The sequence below is a fragment of the Phocoena sinus genome, chromosome 10 (genome assembly GCF_008692025.1).
Source record: "Phocoena sinus isolate mPhoSin1 chromosome 10, mPhoSin1.pri, whole genome shotgun sequence".
NCBI classification, from domain to species: Eukaryota; Metazoa; Chordata; class Mammalia; order Artiodactyla; family Phocoenidae; genus Phocoena; species Phocoena sinus.
The window spans coordinates 17,276,907-17,299,851 of NC_045772.1; the positions used below are offsets into that span (position 1 = coordinate 17,276,907).

General features: G+C 41.9%; 2 protein-coding genes across 3 annotated transcripts in view; one reads left to right on the forward strand and one right to left on the reverse strand.

Moving 5' to 3' along the window:
• ALDH1L2 (aldehyde dehydrogenase 1 family member L2) overlaps positions 1 to 8,775 on the forward strand; it is a 56,261-nt gene extending 47,486 nt beyond the window's left edge. Inside the window, exons 22-23 of one of the 2 annotated variants that reach the window (XM_032647251.1) lie at positions 1,813 to 2,012; positions 4,017 to 8,775. In XM_032647251.1, coding sequence (XP_032503142.1) covers positions 1,813 to 2,012; positions 4,017 to 4,072 — 256 coding nt within the window. In that variant the 3' untranslated portion in view covers positions 4,073 to 8,775. Of the gene's footprint in view, positions 1 to 1,812; positions 3,116 to 4,016 lie in introns of those variants that run through there. The other variant, XM_032647250.1, reaches the window with a different exon arrangement.
• A 4,836-nt stretch (positions 8,776 to 13,611) lies between these two features.
• On the reverse strand, positions 13,612 to 21,129 carry C10H12orf45 (chromosome 10 C12orf45 homolog). Its single transcript, XM_032647252.1, has 4 exons — positions 20,941 to 21,129; positions 19,004 to 19,090; positions 16,795 to 16,931; positions 13,612 to 14,918 (listed from the first exon to the last, which is right to left on the reverse strand). Exons 1-4 carry the CDS (start codon positions 21,053 to 21,055, stop codon positions 14,685 to 14,687), a joined length of 573 nt encoding a protein of 190 aa, XP_032503143.1. The 5' UTR covers positions 21,056 to 21,129; the 3' UTR covers positions 13,612 to 14,684.
• Between the last annotated feature and the right edge of the window lie 1,816 nt (positions 21,130 to 22,945).

Consider the following 22,945-nt stretch of genomic DNA (forward strand, 5'->3'; position numbering starts at 1 on the left):
AACCTTTTGACATACTGATCCAAGGATGCCCTGTTACCCTCTTTTCCTTATTATAAGTTCCCCCATAGGATGGTCCTTGTGTTAAATATGCAGATATTAGAAGCCAGTTTTAGGGGATGTAAGCCTAGATAAGTCACAGTTCCTGTCCTCAAGGAGGTCACCATCTAATAGGGGAGACAGACAAGGAGATGGGCAATTAACCCCAGAGGGCCTAGGTGGGAAGTGTAGTAGGTAGAGCGTGCACTGACGACCTCTGTGGGCTTGGGCCACTTAATTCCTCTATTAAGTTTCTCTATTTGTGCAGTTTATCTATTTGTGAAGTTGGGTTATTAATAGTATCTACCTTTCTGGGTCATTCTAAGTGTTAAATAAGTCAAGTGTTTGCTGTTGGTGACATTGCAGTCATTACGCTCATTATTCTAAAAGTGGGCAAGGTGTGCTGTGAAGCTATGTCGTCTCAGTAGTCCTCAATGGGCAATGGCATACAGCCGTCTTTCGGCCTTAGTCCAGGCTATACGTATTCGCAGTGCAATCAGGTGCAGAGCATCAAGTGTGAGAGTTTTAGCAGAGCCTCAGTCCTTTCCAAGTTAGATTCCACATTTCTCATGCGAGTTGAAGATTGTGTATAGTCAAGATTGCCTTTGAAAATCCCTTGGGAAGACACCACATTGAAGCCTATGCTATCTCTCAAAGAATTCAGCACAACTAATTTTTGCTCCAGTTTTGGAAAAGAAATCGTGTTTCTTTGCCGGAGACCCAGATAAAATCTTGGCTTACATTTGCTGGCCATGTTGTAGTTCGTGCATTTTCTTAACATTAGTATGACACTCATAAAGATGAGATACTCACACTATGGCAGGCATGTGGGAACTGGACCCAACTGAGAGAATAGCAGGTTCACATCTACACTTACTTGGTGTGTACACATACTGAGTCAAAAGGCAGGGAAGTCACCAGACCCATTTAAGGGATGATTTTACTACCCTTTTATTGGATTGGCATATTAATTGCACTCACTCTCACTTGATGGTGCAACACCCTAGTATACAGAAAAGCAAGATGTTATCCCTGCCCTCGGGGAGGTTCCAGTCTAGTTGGAGGGTGAACACCAAATACACGAAAAGGTAAACCAAAATACTGAATTGGAGGAATATGTGCTACCCTATTATAGCTAACTTTCATTGAGCATTTCCTGTGCTTCAGACACTATTAGCTCATTTAATCCTCATGACAGGAAGACAGGTGCTATTATTATTATTTCCATTTTTTCACAAGAATAAACAAAAGCAGGGGAGATGAAATGATTCACCCAAGGTCACCCAGGCAGTCTGGCTATGGAGCCTTCTCACCGGGCCACTACACTACCTGCCTAAACAGTGGCACTGGTGGGATCTGGGAAGGCTTCAGGGTGAGGCATCGAGTGAATGAGCCTTGAAATGTGCATGTAAAATCTGAATAGATGGAGGGACACTGCGGGTGTTCTGAGAATATGTCTGTACATGGAGCTCAAGGGAGCGGAAAACAAATGGGGTAATCATGAAGGAGAAGCAATGAAGAAGGCTGAAAGGATGACTTCAGATTTTAAAAGGTGTTTCATGATATATGTGAAAAATATAATACTGGAGTTGTAATATTTCATTGGGAGTTTCTTTTGGTGTAAGCCTGGAATATTTCATTTATAAAAATGTAAGCACATTGGCAGTAATGTTTTCCTGTTTCTAGCACGGAGGGGAAAAACATTAGAACAGAAAATGAAAGTGTTTTGCTTTTGCATTTAATGAGGTTTTATGTCTTCCTAAAAACATCTTGCAGGGACATCGATGGAGTATTGCAGCGAGCAAATAATACAGAGTACGGCTTGGCCTCAGGGGTTTTTACGAGAGACATAAATAAAGCTATGTATGTGAGTGAAAAGCTAGAGGCAGGAACTGTTTTTATTAACACCTACAACAAGACGGATGTGGCAGCCCCTTTTGGTGGAGTTAAGCAGTCTGGCTTTGGAAAAGACTTAGGTATGAATATGCCTTACCTTTCTACTGCACATCACAGAACAGTCCGCTTCATGCAACACTCTTGTATTGCTTTAAAGGGCATTTCCTACATGGCAGTTGGATCTGGGCTTTCAAGGGTACTCATTTTTTTCAAAGTTAAACATTTTTATTGAACATAACGTAAATATAGAAAAGTACTCAAATTGTGTGGAAAAGTGTTTCCTTTTAAAAAAGAAGATTCGTGTTGAAAAGAAAACCCTGACAATATCTTTTAGCTAAAATATGTTAGGTTTGTTTTTTTTTTAACCTGACATTCAGCATGAACTTGGTTTAGACGTCATGGGACCAAGTGGAACCAAGAAAGGAAAATGGGTAGAAGGCAATAACCAGCTAGCCCCAAGAATAAATCCTGTCTCTGAGCCACCTGGCAGTCTTTCAGAGACAACATTGAAACTGGCAGAGTTTTCTGGGCATCTGGGAGCTCAGATTGAGAGTCTGCAGAGAGCCCAAAATGTAATTCACCGTGGGCAGTAACACTATCACATTTCCAGTTACAGCTTACTTTGAACACTAAATATGTACCAGGCCCTATTCTGATACTCTACCTGTAATAGCACGAGCAGTGCTCACAATAGCCATGGGAGTGTAGGTGCTATTATTATCTTTATTTTACAGACGGGAAAAATGGGGCTCAGAGATTTGGGGTAACTTGCCCAAAGTCAGCCAGACAGCCACTGGCAAAAAGAATGCAAAGCCAGACAGTTGGCTATGCAGCCCATGTTCTCACGCCCCATGGTCAGTCTGGCAGGTTGTTTCAAAAATTGAAATGCTTGTGATTTACTGCAATTACAGTCTGCTAACATAAATTGGGTTAATTTGGGGTATTTTTACATTTTCTCTTTCCTGAAGACTTTTGGCAGTGTATTTGCAACAATAAAAGTGGCTCTCGTTTTAAATTCCATTGAGTTGAAGGTAAAGTCTTTTTTTTTTTTTTTCATATCTTCAACCTGGCTTTCATCCCTGGATCCAAAACACATGGGGAGATTTTCTTAGGGAAATTATTTTTATAAAGTGAGACAACAGTGTTCCACTTGTCTTTTGATAGAGAATGATCGACACACTTCATGTCTGTTTTATTATAAAACAGTAGACTTTGTCTAACAGTTTCTTCCTCTCCTAATTTGAAACTCCCTCAGCCCAATGTTTCCCAGGTGCACATTGGATTAGAATCACCTGGGAGCTTTAAAAAAAAAAAGGAAAGAGGCTGATCTAATTGGTCTGGGGTATGACCTGGGATCAGGAATTTTAAAAGCTCCCTAAGGTGATTCTAATTTAACATTAAGAAGCCTGGGTTTAGCTCAACTTCCAGAATCATATAATCACTAATTTCACCTGTGGTATTCATGCCGTTTAACTGTTGTAGAAATCAATGATTGTGGTAGCTCAAAATAGGAACAGAATAGAAGCAGAAAGGCAGACCTATTTATTTTTTCCTGGATATGCCCCTGTGTCTCTAACATACTATGTAAGTCAGGAAAACTGCCTTTACCTTAACTTTAAAATAAGATGAGACCAAATGATCTCAAACTTTCTTTGCTCTATTCTGCTTCATTTAATGTAATCAGAAGCACAGTATCCTGATCACTTCTGTTCAGCCTGAACGGGCAAGGAATAGACATGGAGATTTGTCATCAAGCTGGGAAATAAAGGAAGGGTTTGGGGTAGAAAGTGATAAGCCAACACTCTCTAAACCCTCGCTCGTCAAACTGTGCACCACAAGCCTCAGCATCGTCGGGGAGTGGTTAGAAACATATAACCTTGGGGCCTCTGCCGGACTTAATCCAATCAGAATCTGCAGTGTCACAAGATCTGCAGGTGATTCACATGGAATTTAAAGTGTGAGAAGCACTGCCTCAGCCCCATTCTATTCGCTTAGTGACGGATATGCCTGCACCTGTGTCCAAGATCTGGCGACATCACATCCACCTGCGAACGTGGTCCATCAGCTGCTTTTCTCTTCCCTAGGTGAGGAAGCTCTAAACGAATACCTCAAAACCAAGACCGTGACGCTGGAATATTAGAGCAGTGCCATCATCAGGAACCCCTCTCAGACAGCACCGCTCCGCAGCTCTCCACACTGAAGAAGCCGGGCTGTGCTGAGGAAGGAGGTGTCAGCCACCAGCTGAAAAAAACCGCAAGGACCACAAAGAGGGTCGGGCCACGTGTCTAAGCATTTACACATGTTCCTGAGTATTTTCTAATACCCCTTTTATACCTTAAAATGATGTGTAGTTGTTGGGCTTTGACTATGTCATATACCACACATATTTCTAAAATATCAAGCTGCTTTTTTTGTTCCCCACCAAGACTAACCTAGTCATGGTTGTTCATCTTGCAGACATCAATATCATGCAGTTATAATACAGAAAGTGCATTGTTAGCAGCCCTTGTATAATATGTACAGGTTTTAACCTCTGAACCAGGCATATAGGGTTGTTGAAAAGATTTTATGTAATTTTGCTCTCAAGAAACAGTATATCCTCTAAGGAATGTGAAGGAAGTTCTTTTTTTTTTTTTTTCCTTTTGGAAATAAGATACATCTTTGTGCCTTTGATGTTCTATTTTTCAACCCACTGTGATGAGTGACCAACCCAGAAACAGTTCTTGAGTACATACCCAGTACGAGGTACTATATTATGTCCTGAGGAGTATACAAAATTTAATGACATGATCTTTGGCCCCAAATAGTTTAAATTCTAGTCAATAGCTGTTAAAGTGGATTTTACAGTATGATGTATTATAAAGCAAATAGCTTTTGGAGGCTTATCTTGGTTCATATCTTACCATCTTACTATCTATGTGACTTTGGGAAACTTATGCAACTTCTCAGAGCCTCAGTCTCCTTATATGTAAAATGGGGACAGTAGTGCCTCCCTCGAAAGCCTTATTATGAGGATTCAATGCAATAATCTTAGTACAGCACCTTGCACTGGGCTTTGTTTGTGGTAAATCCTCAAATACTCAATAAAAGTTAAGTGCTTTCCCCATCACTATTTTAAAAATATAGTGAGATATATTAGTTCAATGAATTAATTTCCCTACAACCCTTTCCAGTAGTCATCAGTTCCTATGCTGCTTTTCTCCTCCATTGTCTGACCCAGCATCTGATACAGCAGCACTGGAAAATACCATGTAGTGAAAAATGGTACAAGGAAAAGGGTGCTTTTCTTTCTACAGCTCATTCGTCCTTCTAGGACATTTGGTTTCCCATTCTCCTACCAATTGGTTCTGCCGCCCACTAGCTGGGTGATCTTGGGCAAATTAGTTACCTAATATCTCAAAGCCCAGATTTGGCATCTATAACACAGGGATAAAGTCCCTATCTCATTAGGTGTTGTAAGGATCCGGTGGGATAATATACATAACGCACTCAACAAGGTGTCTGGACCATTCTCTGCGCTCAAGAAAGAGGAATTATTACAACCCATGTAGTACTCACGTAATTGCTCATTGTCAGACAAGAGTAGGTGGGTAGATTCTAACCATCCATGTATGACTAGAAGAAGGTGAGATCCTGAATTGAAGAGTCTTTGGCAGGTGGTCAGAGCAATTAATTTCCATGAATCCTCCTTTTAAAAATTTACAGTAAACATCTCTATCTCATTGGCTTTGAAGAAGCCCTTAGGGATTACTTGTTACTTCGGAAACTTGGCAGCTTAACGTCAGAAGAATGTAGGGAATCAGTAATCAATAAACAACAATAACAAAAATCAGGGGCAGAAAACATTCAATAGGAAGAATATCAGGGATGATCCTGGATGATCAACAGAGCAAATTTTGCCTGTAAGCGTTTTTTATTGTACCACAGCTCATTCAGAGCTCGGCACAGGTGAAATTCTAAATGTGGACCCAGCTGGGTTCAAACTGACAGTTCATATTTGAATAAAATGACAATGTTCTTACTAGAAAGGAACCACTTTTTAAATGCAGTGTTTTAACTGATTTCATGTGATTTAAAGTATCACTTTACCAGATATTTTAATGATAGATGAAATGGCAAACAAAAACCTGGCCATTTCTTCTAGAATGACTTTTACCCTCTAATATTACTCTCACTAGCAGTGCTTTTAATAGTTTTTGGGCCATAAACCTCTTTGAGAATCTGATAAAAGCTATAGATCTCCTCTGTCCCAAACTCACACGTACACACCTAGTTCTGCAAATAACTTCAAGAGATTCACAGACCTCCTAAAACCCATGCTTGACCTCCAGATTAAGAACTCCCTTTTCCCATAGCGAGTTCTAAAGTTCTCAGCGGCTTGAGTTTTTATATCCGACTGCTGACCAGAATCAAAGGCTCCATGGAATTTATAAAATTACCAGTGAATTTGAATTGGAACGTAACGATGCACAGCCTACTAGGTGATTTAATTAACACACTGAGTAATTAATTTATCACCATTTCTTCAGATCACTGATTATTTTGCTAATCTGAAGGAGAAAGCTGTGATCTGTCCCCCGAACCGGGGAGTTGGGGAGGTGTAGACACTTTTAAAAGTTCTGTCTTCCTTCCAAGTCCACTTCCTGATGCCTTTGCTAAAGCAGCCCCCAGCACCCACCCACCCCCACCCTAGCCTTTTACTGAAATACACCCTCCCTGGCCTCTCCTATCCCCCAACTTGCTTGTGTCTCTCTATCCTCTCACTTGTCTGGAACATAGTACTTACCACTTGGTGCTGGAATTACTGGTCTTCCTAATTAGATATGAGCACCCCTCCCCCACCCCCAGGATTGGCATGTCAATAACAACAGCTATCATTTATTGAGGGGCTGCTGTGTGCTAGTCACTATGCTAAGCCAACTTAATCTTCACAACATCTGAAAAGATGAATAAATCAAGGTGCTCTTTTTCCTGGCTCCACCACTACCAAGAGGTTATCGCCAGTCTCTTGACTGGCCTTCCCGATTCCTCCCTGTGTGACTCTCTTCAAAGCTTGAGTCAGATGGTGTCATTCCTCTGCTCAAAACCTTCTAATGGCCCCCATTTCACTTAGAATAAAGTCCAGTGTACTTACTGTGCAAAGTCCTATCAATTCTGTTCCCAGCTACCTCTAACTTCATCTCCTATCAACTACCCTCTCATTCTCTTTAGCCACCCTGGCTGCCTTGACGTTCCTCCAACTGTTCAAGCACACGCCTACCTCAGGGCCTTTGCACTTACTGCTCTTTCTTCTTAGCGGTGTGCTGGTAGATATTTAACAAGTGGCCCTCTGAGAGGAAAAGAAAACTCTGATTTGTAGCATTTGCTGATTTCTGTGTACAGATGCTCTCACGAAGGCTGATTTCAAGCTACCAACTTGACTTCACTGAATGCAGAGTTGGGATGAGATGCAGGTAATTAGAACAAGTGTGGGCCAGCGCCAGCACACCACTGCCTCTTCCTGAAACTCTTTCCCCACACACCACCCCCAGCCGGTGGCTGCCTTACTTCCTCCAAGTCTCTGCTCAAACATCATCTTAGTAGAGATCCATTTGCTGACCACTCTTCCTAAAATAGCACATAGATCCCCACATTCACACCTCATCTGTCCTCATTCTTTAGTCTCCTTCTCCTGCATTATTGTTGTAGCACTGACCACCACCTTGGCATAGTTATTATCATCGATTTCTTCCCATTAGAATGTAAGCTTCGTGAACAGGTGCTTCTTCGTTCAAGGACGTATCTCCAGTGTCTAACACGTAGGAGGAGCTCAATAAATATTTGCTTTCAAATGAAAGAGGTTAAGAAACCTGCCCAGATCACACAGCTATTCAGTGGCAGAACAGGCACCCAAGCAATGAAGCTGGTAGTCTTAACCAAGCTAAGATGCTGTTACTGCCGATGCCTGAATCAGGCCCTCAGTAATGAATAGTAGGCAAATGTTAAACATTTGTCAAAGTAAAAAGCTAAGCAGAGTGAACATTAACTGCAAGAGCTTTTGTGGAAATGACTAGAGACAGGGCAAGGAACTAAACTGGTTCCCCCATACCTCCCTTCTAAGACAATAGAAGCTATCAAGGGAAACCTGGGCTATAAGTAGATTATCAGACATGAGACATGATGGATAGGGTGGATTATTATTATTATACCTATTATGCAAATAACACCCAAGCTGATTTTTAAAATGATTAATACCTAATTTTGTAAAAATAATAAAATGGGAAGGTAAGATTCAGCCATAAACTCTCCACAAATAACCACAGATATTTGAGATGTTCCAGATTTTTTCTATGAATACACTTTTTTTTTTTTTTTTTTTTTTTTTGCGGTACGCGGGCCTCTCACTGCTGTGGCCTTTTCCATTGCGGCGCACAGGCTCCGGATGCGCAGGCTCAGCGGCCATGGCTCACGGGCCCAGCCGCTCCGCGGCATGTGGGATCTTCCCGGACCGGGGCACGAACCCGTGTCCCCTGCATCAGCAGGCGGACTCCCAACCACTGTGCCACCAGGGAAGCCCATGAATACACTTTTTTTAGAACTAGTATAATACTGTACATAACTTTACCTGCTTTTTTCAATTAACAATATGTAAGCATCTTTCTATGTCAATAAACATACCTCTGCATATGTTCAGTGGCTTTAATTCAACTTGTTCTCTACTGTTGGACATTTGCATTTGCTTTCTGTTATTTTAAATGTCACAGTCAATCTTAAGATAGAAATTTGTGAACTGTTATTTGCTTAATTAGAATAAATTCCTAGAGGTGGAATCTGATTAAAAGGATATAGCAATCTGTAATCTTACCAACAGTTTCTCCAAATTTTTGCCACCACTGTGCATTATTCTTTTTTTTAAAAAAATTATTTTTGGCTGCATTGGGTCTTCGTTGCTGCACGCGGGCTTTCTCTAGTTGCGGTGAGCTGGGGTTACTCTTTGTTGCGGTGCGCGCGGGCTTCTCGTTGCAGTGGCTTCTCTTGTTGCGGAGCACCGGCTCTAGGCACATGGTCTTCAGTAGTTGTGGCACGCAGGCTTCAGTAGTTGTGGCTCGCGGGCTCTAGAGCGCAGGCTCAGTATTTTGGCGCACGGGCTTCGTTGCTCTGCGGCATCTTCCCGGACCAGGGCTCAAACCCATGTCCCCTGCACTGGCAGGCAGATTGTTAACCACTGCGCCACCAGGGAAGCCCTGTGCATTATTCTTACAGCATCATAATACCTCACACTTACCAAGCACTGTTCTAAGAACATGATGAGTATTAACTCATTAATTTCTTACTGAAACCTCATAAGGGAAATACTCTTATCCCCATTTTACAAACGGAAAGTGGCTGTGCTGGGATCGATCCAGCTTCACAGCCCATGCTTGTGGCATAGTGACTGCTAGGCCCACAATGGCAGGATGTGGCTGACTGAACTTAAAAGTTGGCTCCACCAGTTACCTATTGTAAGGCTTTAAAAAAATTTGCTTAGTGTCTCCCTTCCACTTTTTTTTTTTCTTAAATCTGTGAAGTAGGTACAAGAGAATATCTCATAAGATGGTGGTCTTTCTTTTTTTAAACAAAAAGGAAATTTATTGTGTCACAAAACAAGAAATCCAGTGATAGTTTGGTCTACAGTTATTTGATGCAGTAATTCAGTGATGTTCCTTGCTTCTCTTTGCTATCCTTGACGTGCCGACTGTACCCTCAAGAGCTGGCTCCATTTATGGCCACTAGGCCAGAGTTCCAGGAATCATATCCAGTCACAAGATATCCATGTTTCAAAAGAAAGCAGCCATCTTTTCATGTACCTCTTTTTTAGGAATGAGAAATCTTCTTTCCAAAAGCCTACTAACAAGACTTGGCTTGTGCCTCTTTGGGAAGGTTGTTACATGCCCATCCCCAAGCCAATCACTGGCAAGGATCTTCCATGAACATATGGTGAGGAATCAACCACAAAGATTCCACCATTAAACTTCTGGGAAAAGTCTACCAATCAAAAGATAGTAAACCTGTCTTTCTTTCCTCAGGATTGTGAACCACTGATGTTTAACATGTATTACTTTATTGGCATCAAGAGGAAAAAAAAGTTTCACGAACATTTATCGTACATTCTGAGTGAAAGGCACCATGCCAGGCACTGAGGAAATACAAATGAAAGACTCAACCTCTTTACTTGTCTTTCCTACCGTAGTAGTGGACTCAGGCACAGGAATACGAGCTACTTTGCAAGGCAGTTTTTTTTATAAGTACCATATTTGATGCACAGTTAAAGTATTAGGAGGATAGAGGAGACTCATTAAGAATATTTTTGCTTCAAAGACCATTACACCTAATTTTCTGATTTATGACTGTCAAAGAGCCATAGGAAGATAATACACAAGGTTGAAGAGAACATCTCATCAGCCTTAGCAGGAACAGAACTGTTCTCCAAATGGCGGCCATCACCTCACACCAAAGCATCAGGCAGAGAACCCACAGGGTCAGACCAACCAAAGCACGATGGTGATTTAATTTCCAAGGGACTGTAGAGCACACTGCTTACAAACAAAACAGCTTTTTAATTAAGGTATAACATACATAAAGTGCACCGATGTTAAATGTATAACTCGAGAAATTTTTGTGTGTGAGTGGCAGTAACTCTTAAACATAAAACACTCAGAATAGTGGCTGACACATAAAAAGGGCTCAGTTAAGTACTAGCTGTTGTTTGATCTGCCACTTTGAGAGGTAAAAAATACAACATTGGTTTCATTTGCATTTCTTTGAGAAATGGGACCGAACATTTTTTTCCTGTGTATTACCTGTTCAAGTCCTAAGGCCTTTTCACTATTGAGATACTAGTCTTTTTTTTTTTTTTTTACTAATTTGAAAGAGCCCATTATATAACACTCACTCTTGCCTTACAATGAAATTATTTTTCCCAATTTGTCCCTTGACTTTTAAACTTCTTTGCCACCCACTAGTTTTAAATATTTATGAATTTTATGCTTTCTTTTTTTTTTTTGTAATTCTACATTTTTTTTTTCAATTTTATTTTTTTTGGCTGCATTGGGTCTTCATTGCTGTGCACGGGCCTTCTCTAGTTAAGCTGAGTGGAGGGCTACTCTTCATCGCAGTGCGCAGGCTTCTCATTGCAGTGGCTTCTCTTGTTGTGGAGCACGGACTCCAGGCATGCAGGTTTTAGTAGCTGCAGCACGTGGGCTCAGTAGTTGTGGCTCGTGGGCTTAGCTGCTCTGCAACATGTGGTAACTTCCTGAACCAGGGATTGAACCTGTGTCCCCTGCATTGGCAGACGGATTCTTAACCACTGTGCCACCAGGGAAGTCCCTACATTTTTGGTTTGAGGGCCTGCACCATTTTACATTCCCACCAGCAATTCACAAGGATTCCGATTTCTCCACATCCTAGTCAACAGCTGCTATTTTCTGTTTTGTTTATTTTTATAATAGCCATCCCAATGGATGTGGTAGTATCTCATTGTGGTTTTTATTTGCATTTCTCTGATGTTAATGATATAAAAGCACATCTTTTCATGTGCTTATTGGACATTTGTATTTCTTCTCTGGAGAAATGTCTATTCAAGTCCTTTGCCCATTTTTAAACTGGGTTTTTTGATGAGTTGTGGGAGTTCTTTATATATTCTGGATGTTAACCCCTTATCAGAGATATGATTTACATGATATAAACATTCTTAAATGATACACTAATTTTAAAAGGGCTATGGGGGTGGCGGGGTGGGATGAACTGGGAGATTGGGATTGACATATATACACTAATATGTATAAAATGGATAACTAATAAGAACCTGCCGTACAAAAAACAAACAAATAAAATTCAACAACAACCAAAAAAGGGCTATAGGAGACTTACTTCCCTGGTGCTCCAGTGGTTAAGACTCTGCGCTCCCAATGCAGGGGGCCTGGGTTCGATCCCTGGTTGGGGAACTAAGATCCCACATGCCACACAGTATAGCCATGTTCCAGACAAAGTCACCAGCCTTGTGGAAATTCCATTCTAGTTCATATTTCAGAGCCCCCAAAACTCCAGGCTTTAGTTTAGTGGTATCATTCACTGGGAGGATGAAAACAGGGGATGATCCTTTTTTTTTTTTTTTTTTTTTTTAGGGGATGATCTGAAGAGGAAGAAATTGAGTTCCATTCACACAGTCTAGTTCAGATGGCAGCTGAATGAATACTCAGTAATGGAAGACTTTAGGGAAACAGTTTCAAAAGCCAAATTGCAGAGGGCTGAAAAGTTAGGAGTTTAAGCAGATGGTATAGACTACTCTAAAGCAGCTTTGGGACAAATGACAGAAACAGATGGGATGGCTGGGGTTGGACAGAATGAGAGATCTTGGTAGGTCAAGGGAAGTAATATGTTGCCGTGAGAGTGTGGTGGAAGTATTCCTGGGATCCGGTGGGTAAAGTGAAGTCAAGAGGACCTAAGACCTAGACCAGTGATTCTCAAACTTGACTCTATGCTCTTTTCCTTTGTAATTTCAAGCTCTGATGTTCTGCTTTAAAAAAAAAAAAAAAAAAACTTTTGCCCAACTATGTTATTAAATATTCATCTATATTTTAGTATGAAACTTGTAATTTTATTTCTTTATATTTAAACCTTTAAGACATACATAATTTATATTAGTATCCAACTTTGTTTAAAAACAGCCATCCCTGACTCTGTATATTAAATAATTCAACCATTTTACACTTACTTAAAATGACATCCCTATCACATATTAAATTTTTATTTTTCCTTTTCCTCCTATGTCATAAGAACGTCCAGAGGAACTGAATTTAGTTGACTTCTTTAACTGTATAGAATACCTAGTTGTATTATATGAGAAGGCCATGGCAGGAGAGAAATATAATTCTACACACTAGTATATATTTCTAGACTGACTAGTCTCTTTCACTGACCATCAGACTATTTCTACTAGGCTTTGTATTTCCGGTGAAGTTACACTTTCATATCCGCATGGATACCATGGCTTAAAATGCCCTGTACATCCTCAATACACCTGTAAATTCATTTATCTACATCATTCGGTGCCTACTGTGTACCATGCACCAAGCTAAGGAGTGAACCAGACAAATGCAACTCTTCCCACAATGTGGCATAAATATTATCTAGTAGAAGACAATCCTTAAATAGTCACACCAATAATTCATCACACCTGTGTTTGGTGCTACAAAGTACAGCATAATACCCTTTGCAGCTGAGAAGTCTCCTTTCCAGATCTGTTCACTTCTGCACACTTTGAGTGCACAGCCAATTTCCAATTCCCAATGAAAAATACCAGAAGGAACTTGGAGAATTATCTTCAGAGTATTTACAAGATGTCATAGGCTAATGAGAGGAGTAGGAAATAACAGTTAAAACAAACCCCTAAGATATTAGGCAACAAAGTCCCATCAGCTCAATGCACTTGGAGACAGTCCTTTAAATTCTCGGGTCTATATCCTGAGCAAAGCCAGTCCCATGGCAGATGAGATCCCAAACAAGTTAAATAAGATCAAGAATGTGGCCGAAAGGCAACTCCAATGCAGGATCATTTTGCCTTTTGAAAGGGAAAACCTGTTACTACCTTTTTATGTACTGTGCTCTATTTTCCTGGGGTGTCCCTATTCTCTACAATTAATAGGTTTCAAAAGTGTGGGCAACTGGGAGGAATAATTTTAATAGCTGAAACAAACAAAAAAATTCCTTTATGAGAAAAAAAACAAAACCAAAAAAACCACAAATTTTTCCAACCAGCAAATTCTACATGCATTGAGAGGCTACAGAGTCACTGACAGTGATTAAACCACAGAGCACCAGTTTTCCAGCACAAACTGGAAAGGACTTTTTTTTTAATTAAAGTAGATATGTCTGAGGGCATCTAAATATAAGTAATTCTTTTCTTTGTAAAAAATTTCTCCCTCGGGTGGGATAGGGAGCGTGGAAGGGAGACGCAAGAGGGAGGGGATATGGGTATATATGTATACATATAGCTGATTCACTTTGTTATAGAGCAGAAACTAATACAACATTGTGAAGAAACTATACTCCAATAAAGATGTTAAAAAGTTCCCCCTCACTGGACCCATTCTGATGGTAACAAATAAATGTGACTTTATAATAACCTAAGAAAAAACCCAACCTAGGTTGTTTTATCCAAGAGGCCAATTTTTTTTTTTTTTTTGCAGTATGCAGGCCTCTCACTGTTGTGGCCTCTCCCGTTGTGGAGCACAGGCTCCGGACGCGCAGGCTCAGCGGCCATGGCTCACGGGCCCAGCCGCTCCGCAGCATGTGGGATCCTCCCGGACCGGGGCACGAACCCGCGTCCCCTGCATCGGCAGGCGGACTCTCAACCACTGCGCCACCAGGGAAGCCCTAAGAGGCCAATTTAAAACAAAAACAAATGGGTAACTTGTATTTTTACTTTAAAATAAGTTTGAGATTTCTGAAGTCTATGCTGATGAAAGAGGATGCCAACAAATTCACTCATCACCATACATAAAGTTAAGCTTTCTAAACTAAATCTCTTTAGCATGAGATCAAAAACAGTCTGCTCTTAGAAGATGCCCAAATGCTATCTCTTCCAACCCTTTAAAAGCCAGCTTCTGTTTCTCCAAGAAGCAAAATACATTCAATATTGCAAAAAAGCACCATAGGTATCTGAAATGCAAAATAACCGGCAAGCCACATTCTTTTTCACAGAATTAGCAGGCATCTATCACCTGTTTCTCAGATTATTTCCCTGTTTCTTTTTTTTCACTGGTAGGATGGTCCAGAACCTCTATTTTGCCTTTTCCATCTTCTGAATGAGGAAGCTTTATGGTATCGATGGTAACTTCACCTTCAGAAGAGGTGCTATCATCTTCATCCTCAAATTCTGAACTGTCCTCTGAACAGTCTTGTGAATTCTCTTCTGAACTGTCCTCTTCTTTTGAATCAGACTGATTCATCTCAAACAAGGCCACATCCTGCAAAACACCACCATGTGGGAAATTTATTTCAGGGCAGTTCCCTAAAAAGTTACAGTAACAACTTTGGGAAGGGACCAACCTTTAGCCCAAGAAGCACGCAGGACAGAAAACATTCTTTTTTTTGGCTGTGCCACGTGGCTAGCAAGATCTTAGTTCCCTGACCAGGGCTCAAACCCAGGCCCTCAGCATTGAAAGCATGGAGCCCCAACCCCTGGACCGCCAGGGAATTCCCCCGGACAAGAAAAGTTCTTAATACAATATGGCACTATTATTCTTTCAGTTGCCAGAGTCCACCATAATGATTTTTTTTCTTTTTCACCATAATGATTTATATTTACTGCAAGTCTAAAAAGTCCCCCACAACCGAATTCTATATATCCTGATTATATTCAACACAATTCACTCAACAAATATTAACAAGTATCAACATGAACCAGGTACCACACTAGTGGCTCAACAACAATAAAATCCTGGCCTTTGTGGAACTTACGTTTTTGAGGAGTTGGCAAATCACGGCCTGCAGGGCAGACCCAGCCCACTGCCTGTTTTCGTGCAGCTCTGAGCTAAGAATGGTTTCTACACTTTTCAGTGGTAGAAAAAGCTAATCAAAAGAGTAATATTTCATGAAACATGAAAATTATAAGAAATTCAAATTTCGGTGTCCATAAATAAAGCTTATAAAACTTGCCTATTCATTACATATCACCTGCAGCTGCTCAGACACCGAAATGGCAGAAATGAGTAGTCACAATGGACACAGTAGGGCCCACAAAGCCTAATGTATTCACTATCTGGTCCCCAACAGAAAATGTTTGCTGAATTCTGTTCTAGTTGCGAAAGAAAGACAATAAACAATTACACAGAAAGCATAGTGTAGGGCAGTGAAAATTTAAAAAAATAAAAGCTAATAAGAGAGCCACCGAGAAGGCCTCTCAAGGTGACAAGTGATGAGAGATGGAAGGAGTCAAGACGCAGGAATCTGGGGAGGGGCATTCTGCAAGGAGGGAAAAGGCCCGGAGCAAGGAGATGGAGACTGCAGTGCAGTCATTGAGGGTCCTTGGTGGGAGACAAGGTCAACATAGAGCTGGAGGCAGGATCACACAGGCCCCCGAAGGACTCTGAATTAATTAGAAATGTGATGGCAAGCACCCTGGTTCCCAAACTGCAGGCCACACACGCTGGGTGAAGAACAGACTCTGGGAAGAAAGGGTGGAAGCAGGAAGACTGGTTGGGAAATGACCGGGATAATCCAGAGGGGAGACCGTAATCACCTAGAGAAAGGGTGGTGGATGCCGTGTGGAAATGGCTGGATTTGGGATGTGTTCTGGAGGTAGAGCTGCCAGATCTGCTGATGAATCAGATATGATTCTTAACAATGGTGTCAGCGCTGTCCAGACACGAGTGTTATACAGGGAATTCCAGTGTAGAAATAAGATATGAGCCTAAATTGAGAGACAGTTTTCACGTGTGGCTTACGTGATCAGTTATTCTGTTATACACATCATTTACTTTTGCATTCTCAATGAATCAGACTATGATTACCTCTTTTGGGCCTCAGATGGGAAAGTAAGAAAAAAATCCAGTTAGAACACTTAGTAAATAAATGCTTCAAGATAACAAATGTACTATTTGACTTGAAAAAGGCCTTCCTATGATGTTGAATTACTAAATTCCTAAACTTCACCCAGGGAAGCTTACTGACCTATGAGATCCTTAATCATCACATGACCGAGTATCTATGCAGTACTGGAAACGTGAGCTGACTTTGAAAGAAGGAAAAAAACACGCAGAATTAAAATTTTAAAGTTCTCTTTTTCAGGTGACGAGGCATACTGGTAATTTTACATTATGAAATGAAAAAAAGCATAGTTACCATTTGTATAACTTTTCCGAGAGTCTCGTCAATATTTTCAATATTGAAATGACCAGGTGGTGCAGCTGTCATTTCTTTCCTTAGCTTTTCATTTGCCTGAGCCATCTGTGGGAGAAAGCTCTGTACTTGGTCCAATACTAAGGAGAGAAAATATAGTTTATCAATATTTATGTTAGTATTTGGCCAAACTTCAAATTTTTAAATCCAGAATTTCCTGTAAAAACACTTCTAAATTTGACAGGAATAACAATAATTATAATAAAATCTTTCAAATTCCTTCCATTTTACAAACTCCCATCCTCTCCTGAATTCTTAAAACGGTAGGACTACACAATTCTGCAATTATTTCTCAATGTTTTGTGTTTCTCATATATGCCCAGGACTGGAAATTCCTAGAAGGCTGGCATTCAACAAACAGTAACTCAATAAGTAGGCAGTAGGACTTAATAATTAAATGCACGAGGCTCCGAGGCTTTGGGGTCACACCGACGATGATAATAGAACCCCAGTACCACCTCTTACTATCTGAGTTATCTTGGGCATGTTAATGAAGCAATGGCTGTTTTTACCTGCCCAACATATGTTCCCCTTTCTTCTGATAATGTAACGATGACTTTCCTTTTAAGCTCTGTCACTCTTAGTCACTCTTGTCCCTACCCCATTCATGCCGACGTGTTCCACAACCTTGGCCACTATGATTTGGTTTAACGACACTGTGATCTGTCAGGCCAATCAGAGATCACCCTGGGACTCTGGTTGGAACTGATGAGAGAAATATCCCTTCTTTCCGAGTAAATGACTAAGTGAGCTGCTGAATGTAAGCCTGGAGCTGCTGATAAACTGGCCCACCTGCCACCGGTCGTGGACGAGCTTGTTCTAGATGAAGTCAACACCTAGGAAAGCAGAACTAAGAGACACAGAGCAGAAGATCCCGGATGATGCCAAGCACCTGGATGCAGATGTACCTGAAATCACTGGGGTATTTTTCCCCAAAAAAATGAGCCAACATCGTTTGGCTGAAGGCAATGTGAACGGGGTTTCAGTCATTTACAACCACAGAGGTCTAACTAATACGTTTAATTTAACCAATCAAAACCTGTTTACTCACCTGTAAAACAGGGATGATAACTGAAAGGCACTATGGTAAGCACAGGGGAGTCAATAAACAAGGGATTTCTAATTTCTTTAGCTCTAAAAAGAGGCCCGGCACGTAACTATGCACATCATAGGCTCTCAGAACTCCTTAAGTCACTGATACAACCACAGAACAGCTGACTGAAATGTCCAGAGTACGGAAGAAGAGAAGAAAGTCGAGGTGAAGGTCAAGAAATGGCCTTTAATTGTGATACAGGATGGCTGGAAGGATTCCAGATGGCATACCCAACTTGGAAAAGAGTTTGGCAATTTTTTCTTCATTAAAGAATACTTTTCATATGATCCAGAAATTCCACTCAGAGATATGTACCCCCCCCCAAAATAAAAACCTATGTCCACACAAAAGCTTGGATTTGAACGGGGAGCCACCATGCAGTCATTTTAGCTGTTGTAGATTTAGTGCATACTATAGTTAAGTTCCCCTCTCGGAATACTCATCATTTCTTAGTTTATAGACATGATAACTTCATGCATCATTTACATTGTTTTTACTACTTCTTGTCTTTCTTCTTTTTTTTTTTAAACATTCAGAGTGATTTACACAGAACCTGAGTATTACATGAATGCTACCTGAACAAAGTATGAGTGGTCTATGAGCGTGCAGTACAGCAATATGACAGAGTAATTAATGAAGAGAACTGGCCCTGTTATGTTATGAGTAACATTTACTATTTAAGTAATTATGTCCAATTTAATGGGATCTGGTAGTGTTTTCCCACACATGAATATTGAATTCAGGACTCAGTAACCTCTAGAAAAATTTCCCATGGAGATTAACAATAATTGGTTTTGATTTCTAAAAATCCATCCCACAAGGATTTTTTCTGGGCAAGGTTACCCTCTTAATTCAGGTGAATAATGTATTATCCCTGTGCACTGAATTCACAACGTAATTCCCAAGTAAGACTTGCTCGGCTTCACTCTCTGTGGTTTGATATCTGACAACAAAGGCAGATACTGTCCCATCAAATAAGAACTTAATTAGGCAGAATTTCACATCAGAGGGTTCTTGAGAGAGAGAGAAAGGAAGAGAGAGAGAGGGAAGAGTACTTACGGGGACTCCTCTCTATCCGAACTGTTTGAAGAGTGGAATTCTTTCTGGAATTAGGCTTGGAGTTGATGAGCAACCTGTCCCATATACCTGCAAACACACACACTTCATTTACTATAGCATAAAGAAACAGGAGCCCATCAGCAAACTTTCCAAGACCACTCTCAAGCCCTCAGGTTTTGACCATTTGTTCCTCACTTCCCAACACATTTCTTAAAAAAAGAAGCACTCCAAGTTCCATTACAACATTTTAGCTCTGCACACAGATCTCCCCTTTCTTAAATCTGTCTCCTACATCTCTGCGTCACCAATGCCAGGTAATAAATGAACACTGAACTGCACCTTTCTGGGTCAGAAACCCATCAATGACAAATATGGGTCGGCAATGACAGAACACAAGAAGCAATACAAAGTACCTTAAGGGTTAAGTGAAGCCAGAAATTGTTTACCAGCTGCATTATATTGGACAAATTACCTAAGCTTTCTGAGCATTAATTTCTTCATTTATAAAACATGCCTGCCAGATTAGTTCCCCCTCAGTAAAGATGTCCAACCTAGACAAAACAGCTCTTTAAACCTCCCCACTCCCAACTCCATCTATTCAGCCTTACATTCACAACTCCTCAAATCAACCCAACTCTCCAGCTCATCAGAGCTCTGAGAACAGGACTTGTCTTTCAAAACCCAAGGCTTTGCGCACCGTGTTTCCAACACCTCGAAAATCTCTTCACTCTGGTGTAAAAATCCCGTTCACCCTCAGAGCAGCAGCTCAACATTCCTTGCTTACTACCTTAGACCTAGCAATTGGATTAGTGCAAAGAGCATGGGCATTGGAGCCACGCTGATTGGATTCAAATCTCAGTTTTGCCACTTCCCAGCCACACCATCTCCAGCAAGTCACTCATTTGTATGATACACCAGGTCTCAGTTTCCTCATCTATAAATGGGGATAACAGAGCCTTCTACACAGGGTGGTTGTGAGGATTAAATTAGTGAATTAATTCCTGGGGCAAAGCAGGCATTAAGAAAGCTTCGGCTATTATTATTATAACTTCTTTGGATGTTCTGGATTCTCACAGAATCTTTTCTTCAAAATAGTATTTAAGAAGGGCTTCCCTGGTGGCACAGTGGTTGAGAGTCCGCCTGCCGATGCAGGGGACGCGGGTTCGTGCCCCAGAACGGGAAGATCCCACATGCCGCGGAGCGGCTAGGCCCGTGAGCCATGGTCGCTGAGCCTGCGCGTCCGGAGCCTGTGCTCCGCAATGCGAGAGGCCACAATAGTGAGAGGCCCACGTACCGCAAAAAAAAAAAAAGTATTTAAGGAGAATAAGCCCAAGACCGTAGGTGTATTCTTCTCAAAAAAAAAAAAAGAAAAGAAAAGAAAAACAAATTCTATACATACTACTACTTCCATCTTCCCAATGTAAAAACTGAGCTGTTGGGAATGTAAACAACTCTCCTAAAGTTCCATAGTGAATAACTCGTGGGGCTGGGATTCGAATCCTTGCTTTTTAATTCTCTATTATGGTGTCTGAAATCCTGTGCGGATTTCCTGCACCCGTCTTCCTCTAGAGAGAGGCACTAAGGGTGGCTCTGTGGGCATCTGCCGAGGAAGGGTGGTTAATACTCATCCGCTCCCCTTACCAGTCAACTGCTGGGACCCAGAGCCGACCATAAGGCCGTCCCCTTAGGGGAGGTGTCTTGCTGTGGCGCACATCAGTGGGCGCTCACCGCGGTGCAGGATACAGGAACCACGCCCAGGCCCGAGGCCGGGTGCGCGCCCCCAGCCGCCCGGTCCCACACCGAGTCCTGCGGCCACCCCGGGGGTCCCTCGGTGGGGCCAGGCCTGGGCAGGGAGCCGCCGACCGGTCCCCGGCTGCTCCGGCAGCGCGACCCCTGCCGCACGTGCGCGCCCCACGCCGCCGCCACCCGCCCGTCACCTCCGCGGCCGCCGCTGCCCGCCGTCAGCAGCTCCCTGGACACCGAGACCCCGGAGCCGTCCCGGGAAAACGAGGAACAGCTCGCGTCGGGCTGGGATTCGCCGTGGGCCTCCATGCTGCTCGTCCGTCTTCAGAGCAGCCCCCCTCCCCACGTCCGGATGCCGGAAAAAGGCTGGGGAAGAGGGCGGGGCCAGGACTACACTTAGAGGAAAGTCGGAGGGGCGGGGCGAGGGCGGAGCGAGGGTGGCCTGCGGCGAGGGCGGCCCCTAGCGGAGTGAGTAGGCCATTCCTATCGTGGGAAAAGGAAGGAGGAGGGTCTGGGGACCCTGTGATTGGATGAAAGAGCTGGCAAGGCTGGCTTTTTAGCTAAACCTGAAGAGCGCACGGTAGGGCTGCCCTCCTTTCCTTTTTTTTTTGTTTTTAATTGTGGTTAAAAAAAACACATAACACAGAATGTACCATCTTAACTGTTTTTACGGGTACAGTTCAGAAGTGTTAACTCTACATTGTTATGTAACAGACCTGCAGAATTTTTTGCAAAACTGAAACTCTATATCCACTGAGCAACCTCCCCATTTCTCCCTGACAATCACCATTTTTTACTTTATTTTATTTATTTTTTTTTGCGGTACGCGGGCCTCTCACTGTTGTGGCCTCTTCCCTTGCAGGGCACAGGCTCCCGACGCTCAGACTCAGCGGCCATGGCTCACGGGCCCAGCCGCTCCGTGGCAGGTGGGATCTTCTCGGACCAGGGCACGAACCCGTGTCCCCTGCATCGGCAGGCGGACTCTCAACCACTGCGCCACCAGGGAAACACTGACAATCACCATTTTAACTTCTGTTTCTATGAGTTTAACTATTTCAGATATTTCATATAAGTGGAATCATATAATATTTATCTTTTCGCAACTGGCAGATTTCACTTAGTATAATGTTCTCAAAGTTTATCCACGCTGTGGCAAGTAATAGTATTCCCTTCTTTTCAAAGGCTGAATAGGGGCTTCCCGGGGCTTCCCTGGTGGTGCAGTGGTTGAGAGTCCGCCTGCTGATGCAGGGGACACGGGTTCGTGCCCCGGTCCGAGAAGATCCCACATGCCGCGGAGCGGCTGGGCCCGTGAGCCATGGCCGCGGAGCCTGCGCGTCCAGAGGGAGAGGCCACAACAGGAAGAGGCCCACGTACCGCAAAAAAAGATAATAATAATAAAATAAAATAAAGGCTGAATAATATTCCATTCCATGCACATACCACATTTCCTTTACCCATTCGTCCCTTGATAGCTGGGTTGCTTTCTCCCGGATATTGTGAATAATGCTGCAATGAACATAGGTATGCAAATATATCTTTGAGGTACTGCTTTCAATTCTTTTGGATTTATACCCAGAAGTGTGATTACTGACTGTATGGTAATTCTATTTTTAACTTTTTAAGAACTTTTGTACTGGTTTCCATAGTGACTGCACTATCTTATTCCTACCAGTAGGGCATAAGCGTTCCAATTTCTCCACATCCTCACTAATGCTTATTTTCTTTTTCTTTCTTTCTTTCTTTCTTTTTTTAACAGTGGCCATCCTAGTCAGTGCGAGGTGATAACTCATTGTAGTTTTGATTTGCATTTCTCTAATGATGAGTGATGTTGAGCATCTTTTCATGTGTTCACTGATCGTTTGTATATCTACTTTGGAGAGATGTGTATTCACATCCATTGCCCATTTTAACTCAGATCGTATGAGTTATTTACATATTCTTATCAGATATATTATAATGTTTTGGAGACATAGACCATTATGAACATACAAGGACTCAGGAAATATTGTTCCCATACCCCTTTTAAAGAATTTACTAGAGAATACGATTCAGAAAATAATTGGAGAAATTCAACTTAAGTTTTGGTGGTGAGCATTTTACAGTAGAATTGGGGAGAAACAGTGAGAATAAGGTTGAAAGAATAGTATTTAATTTATATAGGTTTTGATAATATGGATATAACACAAATATGAAATATGG